The sequence below is a fragment of the Hyla sarda genome, chromosome 1, assembly GCF_029499605.1.
Source record: "Hyla sarda isolate aHylSar1 chromosome 1, aHylSar1.hap1, whole genome shotgun sequence".
Lineage (NCBI taxonomy): Eukaryota > Metazoa > Chordata > Amphibia > Anura > Hylidae > Hyla > Hyla sarda.
In genome coordinates, this window is record NC_079189.1 from 428,571,078 (window position 1) to 428,579,520 (window position 8,443).

The 8,443-nt window shown below is 49.3% G+C and overlaps 1 protein-coding gene across 1 annotated transcript; it reads left to right on the forward strand.

The window, feature by feature from the left end:
• The first annotated feature begins 2,532 nt into the window (after nucleotides 1–2,532).
• LOC130309193 (uncharacterized) lies at nucleotides 2,533–7,100 on the forward strand. The gene is made up of 2 exons (XM_056552299.1): nucleotides 2,533–4,018; nucleotides 7,036–7,100. Exons 1-2 carry the CDS (start codon nucleotides 2,578–2,580, stop codon nucleotides 7,041–7,043), a joined length of 1,449 nt encoding a protein of 482 aa, XP_056408274.1. The 5' UTR covers nucleotides 2,533–2,577; the 3' UTR covers nucleotides 7,044–7,100.
• Nucleotides 7,101–8,443: the final 1,343 nt, after the last annotated feature.

Genomic DNA, 8,443 nt, shown 5'->3' on the forward strand with positions numbered 1-8,443 from the left:
CCTCCAGCTGTAGTAAACCAACATCACAGAGCAGCAATATATACTTCTCCAGCTGTAGTAAACCAACATCACAGTGCAGCAATCTATACTTCTCCAGCTGTAGTAAACCAACATCCCAGTGCAGCAATCTATACTCCTCCAGCTGTAGTAAACCAACATCACAGTGCCGCAATCTATACTTCTTCAGCTGTAGTAAACCAACATCACAGTGCAGCAATCTATACTTCTCCAGCTGTAGTAAACCAACATCACAGTGCAGCAATCTATACTTCTCCAGCTGTATTAAACCAACATCACAGTGCAGCAATCTATACTTCTCCAGCTGTAGTAAACCAACATCACAGTGCAGCAATCTATACTTCTCCAGCTGTAGTAAACCAACATCACAGTGCCTCAATCTATACTTCTCCAGCTGTAGTAAACCAACATCCCAGTGCAGCAATCTATACTCCTCCAGCTGTAGTAAACCAACATCACAGTGCAGCAATCTATACTTTTCCAGCTGTAGTAAACCAACATCACAGTGACGCAATCTATACTTCTCCAGCTGTAGTAAACCAACATCACAGTGCCGCAATCTATACTTTTCAAGCTGTAGTAAACCAACATCACAGGGCCGCAATCTATACTTCTCTAGCTGTAGTAAACCAACATCACAGTGCCGCAATCTATACTTCTCCAGCTGTAGTAAACCAACATCACAGTGCAGCAATCTATACTTTTCCAGCTGTAGTAAACCAACATCACAGTGCAGCAATCTATACTTCTCCAGCTGTAGTAAACCAACATCACAGTGCCGCAATCTATACTTCTCCAGCTGTAGTAAACCAACATCCCAGTGCAGCAATCTATACTTCTCCAGCTGTAGTAAACCAACATCACAGTGCCGCAATCTATACTTTTCCAGCTGTAGTAAACCAACATCACAGTGCCGCAATCTATACTTCTCCAGCTGTAGTAAACCAACATCACAGTGCCGCAATCTATACTTCTCCAGCTGTAGTAAACCAACATCACAGTGCACCAATAAGTACAGCTCCACCTGTAGTAAATCAACACTGCAGTGTAACAATCCTTTTCCCTTGTACCCCACCATTCTAAGCCCTAAGATCTATGGTTAAGGAGTGAGGGTCCCCAAGCAGAGGAAATCCTCACATGTGAAAGGGAACAAGACTGGATTTCTATCCTGGTAACATATTAACCTGCCTGCCCAGAAGATGTTGCAGGTGAAAGAGGAGGGTAGAGCTCTTCTCACCTATGATGATCCTCCTTAGTAGCTCCTCTGCACTCTCCACACTTGACTGCAGTGAGTGGTTGAATGACAATGTGACCTATGACCATGATGTCATTGCAGGTTCTTTGGACATTCTAAACACATGGCCTACATTAATTATTTAGGGCAGGGATTATTAGTCTAGTCTTTGCTTCCGAGTCCCTGGTGTGCCAGTGTGTCCCTGGTGTGCCACTGTGACAGTTTGAGGAGTACTGGTTTAAAATATATTTAGACAAAAAAAAAATGCTGTATTGCTGCAACATTGTGTCTCAGATAGACATGGGAATGAATACAGGTCGGATTTTATTGCAGACAGGAGGCTCATATCAGAATGCATTATCCTTCTTTATTTTGCCCATTAGCAGAAAGAATGACAGTGTTAAACATAAAAAGAAAAAGAAAACACAGGTGTCCAAGCACCTAGTAACCATAGCAACTCCCTCCTCCATCCCACCAATCCAAGCATAGACTGCCCTATATAACCAAGCTGCAGCCCCTCCTCCTCCTCTTTCTTTCTGCTCGTTAGCAGCATCAGTGTCTAACAGATAAGTGTATTAATAATTCTCATTCCTGTCACCTACACTGTAATTTCTCCCTTTACCCTGTACTCCCAGGGTTGGGGGACTTCTGCCCTCTGTGGCCAGCTTCTGAGGGAGCGAGGGTCCCTCTCCCTCTCTCTCTCTATCTTTATCTCTCTCCCTTCCCCCCTCTCTTTTTTCTATCTATATACATCTATATATCTATATCCGTTTCCCCCTTTTTTCGTCCTCTGGGTCGGTATTTCAAACCCAGGGAACTGTACCGTTGTTCTGTCTCACTTATTTTTTCTCCCCTTTGGCGCTCCGCCATTTTTCCTGACTCCGCCCCCCTTCTTCTCCGGCTTTCAGTCTGAGATCTCCTGAGCGCTTCGCGCGCTGTAGGGGGGCGTGTCCGCACGTTCGCTTCGCGAGCGTTTTGGCCTGTTACCTCGCCTACGTGTGGGGCCTTCTGTGTGGTGCCCCGGCGAGTCCCTTGGTTGCGCGGCCCGGCCGTTTCGTCGGTCGCCGACTCAGGGATTCCCCGCGGCCCCTCCGTTCATCATTCGGCGCTGGCGCATTAATATCGCCTTACCCAGTTCGCAACTGGGTGGGATTTTTTCGCTGCGCATTATTGCGAACATTTTTCTCTCTCTCTCTTATTGTATACTCTTGTATATTTATATGTTATTTATTCACTGCAGTTAATGCTAGTCCCTCTGTCTGTTCTCTCCTTACAGCTGGGACTGCACACTTATATTGTACATCCATACATATTTTAACTACATCATGTCTGATGATCAGCTATCTCCACCTAATGGTGGGCTGACTCATTCATCTCAGGACCATATCCTAGCCCCTTCTGAATTATTGCAACAGATGGTGTCTACATCGGTCCAATCCGCCCTGGCCTCCGCCATGTCATCTGTCAATGACAGCATATCAAAATCTGTTTCCATGGCGTTGTCACGGCAACACCGGGAAGGGCCGGCCTCTTCAGATACCCCCTTGGTCGCCTCCCACATACAATCCCAGGCTTCCAGCCTACTAAGACCCGGCAAGTCGGACCGGAAGAGACGCTATTGCTCCGACTTAGATACCCACCTTACCAATACACCTACTATTGGAGGTGGTTCTAAACTAACTAAGACCTCAGTGCCTCCTGAGGATACCAATGTGAGTGCTCAGAACCCCACAGATGGGGATGACGTGCCCGGTGGAACCTCTCGGTCCTCCAGGCGTAATAAACCCGACTCTTTTGTTGAAGATTCAGATGGCACCTCAGACTCTGGGGATGATGATTTATATGAGTTGGAGGACGAGGATCTGGAAGGGAACGCGAGTCGTTCTCCTCCACATGGCTCCGCTGACACAAGCGCCCCCGGGGCGATCTTGGATTCCATGGGAATTCCATTCTTCAGCCCGGAGAATATCAAACACCCCCGTTCGGGGGAGTGGACGCCCATGTCACAGGTGGCTGATTATGTTTCGGCTTGGCTGCGCAAATCTTTAGATGGTCGCAACCGCAATAAACTGAGGGCGGAGTGTCCACGACCGTCACTGCCCAATAATGTCGCCACGACGCCAGAGTTGGACCCCATTCTGGTGCGCTATCTGGTTAAGACCGGTAAAAACCCTAAAAAGGGTATTGACAAATCTTTCAAAACTGTTCAGGACAAATTGTTGGATGTCCTTGGGCCTATGACTAAGATTTTACAATTGGCCGAACATGCTGTCGCTTCAGGTGAAGTAATTGATGCAGACATTTTACGGGGCTGGGCATTACGAGCAGTTTGCTTGCTCGGCAATGCAAACACTGCGGCGTCTACGGAACGCCGGAGATCCATCCTTATGCGGCTGGATCCCCAACTTACTCACCTGGCTACCGACGAACCTGGTCCGCCAGCGGACGGTTTACTATTCGGGGAGGCCTTTCTTAAAAATATAAATAAGTATGTTGGCCTTTTCTCGGGCCTTGACAAAGCCCAATCCTCTTTAAAAAAGGTGGGCGCTAACAAGGTTTTCCCCAGGGCTGGAAGGGGTAGGGGTCGCCCTTCCGGCCGTGCCACCAACTATAGACCCTATAACAGGGGCCACTACATGCCTGACAGACAATATTACACACCAGTTCCCCAGCCACCACAGCCCTCGACTCCATTCTTTCCGCCTAGAGGACGTCCGTGGAGAGCGAGGGGTGCCAGCCGCGGATACCCAAGATCCAGGGGCACAGGTGAGACTGCCTATTCTGTCATTAACATGGGTTCCTGTGGGGGGCAGGCTGGGGTATTTTTTCCGGACCTGGTCCCGGATCACATCCGACCCGTGGGTCTTGCAAACTGTAATCGGCTATCAAATAGAATTTCTCTATCCTCCGATACAGACTTGTTGGCCGCCAGCGATACACTTCGCGGACGCCGACAAGGCCCTGATCCGCTCAGAATTGATGGATCTGCAGTTGAAGCACGCCATTCAGGAGGTGTCTTGGGACGCTCCGGGTTATGTGAGCAATATTTTCTTGGTCAAAAAGAAGGACGGAGGTCACCGCCCGGTCATAAACTTGAAACATTTAAACGAGTACGTTTTGTATCGCCACTTCAAGATGGAGGGGATACATCTTCTCAGAGATCTTTTGCTACCAGGAGACTGGTTGGCGAAGATAGATCTGAAAGACGCGTATCTGACCGTGCCGATACACCTTTCTTCCCGTCCATATCTTCAGTTCTGTTGGGAAGGTCGCAAATGGGAATTTGCATGCCTCCCGTTCGGCCTTTCTTCAGCACCATGGTGCTTCACCAAACTGCTGAGACCGGTCATGGCTTTGCTCAGGAGCCAGGGGGTACGCCTGATCGTCTATCTCGACGATATTCTGATCATGGCGTCCACGTACGCGTTGGCCGTGCAGCATGTCCAATGGACGGCCGCTGTGCTCTCGGAGTTGGGCTTTTTGCTCAACGAAGAGAAGTCGGTACTCACGCCGTCTCGACGGACGGAGTTCCTGGGGTTCGAGGTGGATACCCACTTGGCCACCCTGAGTCTGCCCACGAGGAAACTGACTACGATCCGCAAGGAGATCCGGAAGCTTCTCCGTGCAGAGGTGGTCTCATTGCGGGCGCTCGCTCGGGTGGTCGGTCTGCTGACAGCCTCCATCCAGGCGATCTTCCCTGCCCCCTTACACTACAGGGCGCTGCAGAGACTGAAGATTCGGCACTTGAGGGAGGGTTTGCCCTACTCAATCGAAGTGCCACTATCCGCAGAAGCCAAGGGAGAACTCCTGTGGTGGCTACGTCATGCCCAGGTTTGGAATGGGAAGACAATTTTCAATTCCAAACCGGACTTAGTGATAGAATCAGACGCCAGCCTGCGGGGTTGGGGTGCCCGCTGCGGGGCATCGACGTTCGGAGGCAAGTGATCACCATCAGAAATGTGTTTGCACATCAATTGCCTGGAACTTCTCGTGGGCACCTTTGCCCTGAGGAGTTTCGCTTTCCACAGGTCGGATTGTTGTATCCTGCTGCGCATGGACAATGTAGCAGCCGTTCAATACATCAACCGCCTGGGAGGCACGAAATCCAAGATCCTCGCAGATCTCGCGACGGTCCTTTGGCAATTCTGCCTTCAGCGGAATATATTGTTGACCGCGGAGTATCTTCCTGGAATTTCCAACGCCATTGCGGACTGGAACTCCAGGTACCTCACGGACTCCAGCGATTGGATGTTGGAACCAACGGTGTTCCAGGCGATCCATGCCCTGTGGGGGCCATTGAGTATCGACTTATTCGCATCTCGTCTCAATCGACAGCTGCCACGATTTTTCAGTTGGCGACCGGATCCGGACGCCATGGCGACGGACGCGTTTCTTCAAGTGTGGCCACAGAGCACTCTGTACGCCTTCCCGCCATTTGCCATGATCCCCAGAGTATTATGGCAGACGGTGTCCCAAAAAGCGACGCTGGTGTTGATCACCCCCTGGTGGCCGACTCAGTCATGGTTTCCCCAGGTCCTGGGGATGGCCATAGATGTGCCGAGGTTGTGTCCGCCTCTACTCACGTTGCTTCGAGACCCCTCAGGGAATCTTCATCCCTTGACATCGGACGATCAACTGCCGCTATTGGCATGGTTGATCTCGGGACACCTTCGCTTGGGGGCCGCATTTCGCAATCGGCTTCTGACCTCATCAATGACGCTTGGGCTCCAGGTACCAGATCGGCTTATCGATCAGCCTGGGGACTTTGGCTTCGTTGGTGCTCACGACGGGATTTGGATCCCGTACGTGCCCCTGTAGCGGAGGTCATTAATTACCTCTCGGAGTCTTTTGAGGCGGGGAAAGCTTATCGCACGATCAACGTTTATCGCTCGGCTATTTCCGCCTCCCATGGGTTGGTGGATGGCTTGCTGGTTGGACAACACCCTATTGTCTGCCGTCTTATGAGGGGGATGCGGTTTAAGAGACCGCCTTCTTCGCGATATCTCACCACGTGGGATGTTAGCAGTGTATTACGCATGTTTGAGACATGGGAAGACAATGACGACTTGTCTCTTAAACTCCTGTCGTTTAAATTGACAATGTTGTTATGTCTGGTCTCCATCAAGCGTGTGTCAGACGTACGGGCCCTGGATATTTCCAGGAAACAATTTGTTCCCGATGGGGTTCGTTTTTCCATTTGTCGTAGGACCAAAACCGATCTACGTTCGGTTTTCTTCCCATTTTTTCCGACGCGCCCAAAATTGTGTGTCGTGCGATGTCTTCGATCTTATGAGTTGAAGACAGCTACGCGTCGTCCGACGGGTTCGGCGCAGCTCCTCATCTCCTATTGTCCGCCATATTTACCGGTTTCCTCCCCGACATTGGCTCGGTGGGTGAAATTGACAATGTCCTTAGCGGGTATTGATGTGTCACTGTTCACGGCTCACTCCACTAGGAGTGCGATGTCGACCAAAGTCCTTCAGACGGGTGGCTCGCTTTCGGAACTCTTGAGGGCGGCCGACTGGTCGTCCGAGGATACATTCCGTACGTTCTATTTTAAACCTACTGTACATGTGTCTATGTCTGTATTGTGATGGATTTATGATGCTTCTCTATGTACTGTGCTTTGAACATGCATTCTGATATGAGCCTCCTGTCTGCAATAAAATTGAGGATTTTCCTAGTAGAGTGACGGAAAATATTGATTTTATTAAGACAGGAGGCGAATATCATCCCACCCGTTTCCCCTACCCGTTATTATTTATAACCTTTGTTGTTTTCAGGATATTGAAGAATGGTTCTGCCTTGCCACGGTTCTTTGTTGGGGTCAGCTGCGTGACCTATCCGGTTGATCGTTCCTGTTGAAGATTGACGTTCTGCGTTATTGGTTCAAGATCCTCCGTGTGGACGCCGCCGCGCGAGTTCTGCAGTTTCGATGCTGGATTTCGTCACGGCATAAAGAAAGAGGAGGAGGAGGGGCTGCAGCTTGGTTATAGAGGGCAGTCTATGCTTGGATTGGTGGGATGGAGGAGGGAGTTGCTATGGTTACTAGGTGCTTGGACACCTGTGTTTTCTTTTTCTTTTTATGTTTAACACTGTCATTCTTTCTGCTAATGGGCAAAATAAAGAAGGATAATGCATTCTGATATTCGCCTCCTGTCTTAATAAAATCAATATTTTCCGTCACTCTACTAGGAAAATCCTCAATTATACACTGCTTTTTCCACACAAAGACATTTATCAAAACCTGTCCAGAGGAAAAGTTGCTGAGTTGCCCATAGCAGCCAATCAGATCACTTCTTTCATTTTTGAAAAGCCCTCTGAAAACTGAAAGAAGTGATCTGATTGGTTGCTATGGGCAACTGGGCAACTTTTCCTCTGGACAGGTTTTGATAAATCTCCCCCATGATAGTGTTCCCCTGCTGCTTTAAAAAAAAAAAAAAAAAAAAGTCTTTCAGGTGCTGCTTTTGACAAGTGCCACCCCTCCTATCCCTGCTATTGGTCGTATAGAAGCGACGATCAATAGCAGATCGGGGACGGGGGGTTAACTTTCGGTTTCCCTGTTCTGCCCACCCACAATAGGCGGGGAAGAACAGGGAAACAGTGGTCTCCAAAATGTAGCCCTCCAGATGTTGCAAAACTACAACTCCCAGCATGCCCAGACAGCTGTTTGGACATGCTGGGATTTGTAGTATTGGAACAGCTGGAGGGCTACAGTTTGAGACCACTGTACAGTGGTCTCTAAACTGTAGTCCTCCAGATCTTGCAAAACTACAACTCCTAGCATGCCCACACAGCTGTCTTGGCATGCTGGGAGTTGCAGTTGTGTACTGCCAGCTGTTGCATAACTACATCTCAAGCATGCTCTTCGACGAACAGTACATGCTGGGAGTTGTAGTTTTGCAACAGCTGGAGGCACACTGGTTGGAAAATACTGAGTTAGGTAACAGAACCTAACTGAAGGTTTTCCAACCAGTGTGCCTCCAGCTGTTGAACAAGTACAACTCCCAGCATGCACGGTCTGTCAGTGCATGCTGGGAATTGTAGTTTTGAAATAGCTGGAGGTTTGCCCCCCATGTGATTGTACAATGTACATTCACACGGGCGAGTGTACAGTAAGTTTCCTGCTTGAAGTTTGAGCTCCGGCAAATTTTTGACCGCAGCGCAAACTTCTAGCGGGAAACTCACTGT

What these genes read in the sequence shown, in the direction of transcription:
- LOC130309193 (XM_056552299.1), top strand. Translation starts at nt 2,578, where the DNA reads ATGTCTGATGATCAGCTATCTCCACCTAATGGTGGGCTGACTCATTCA.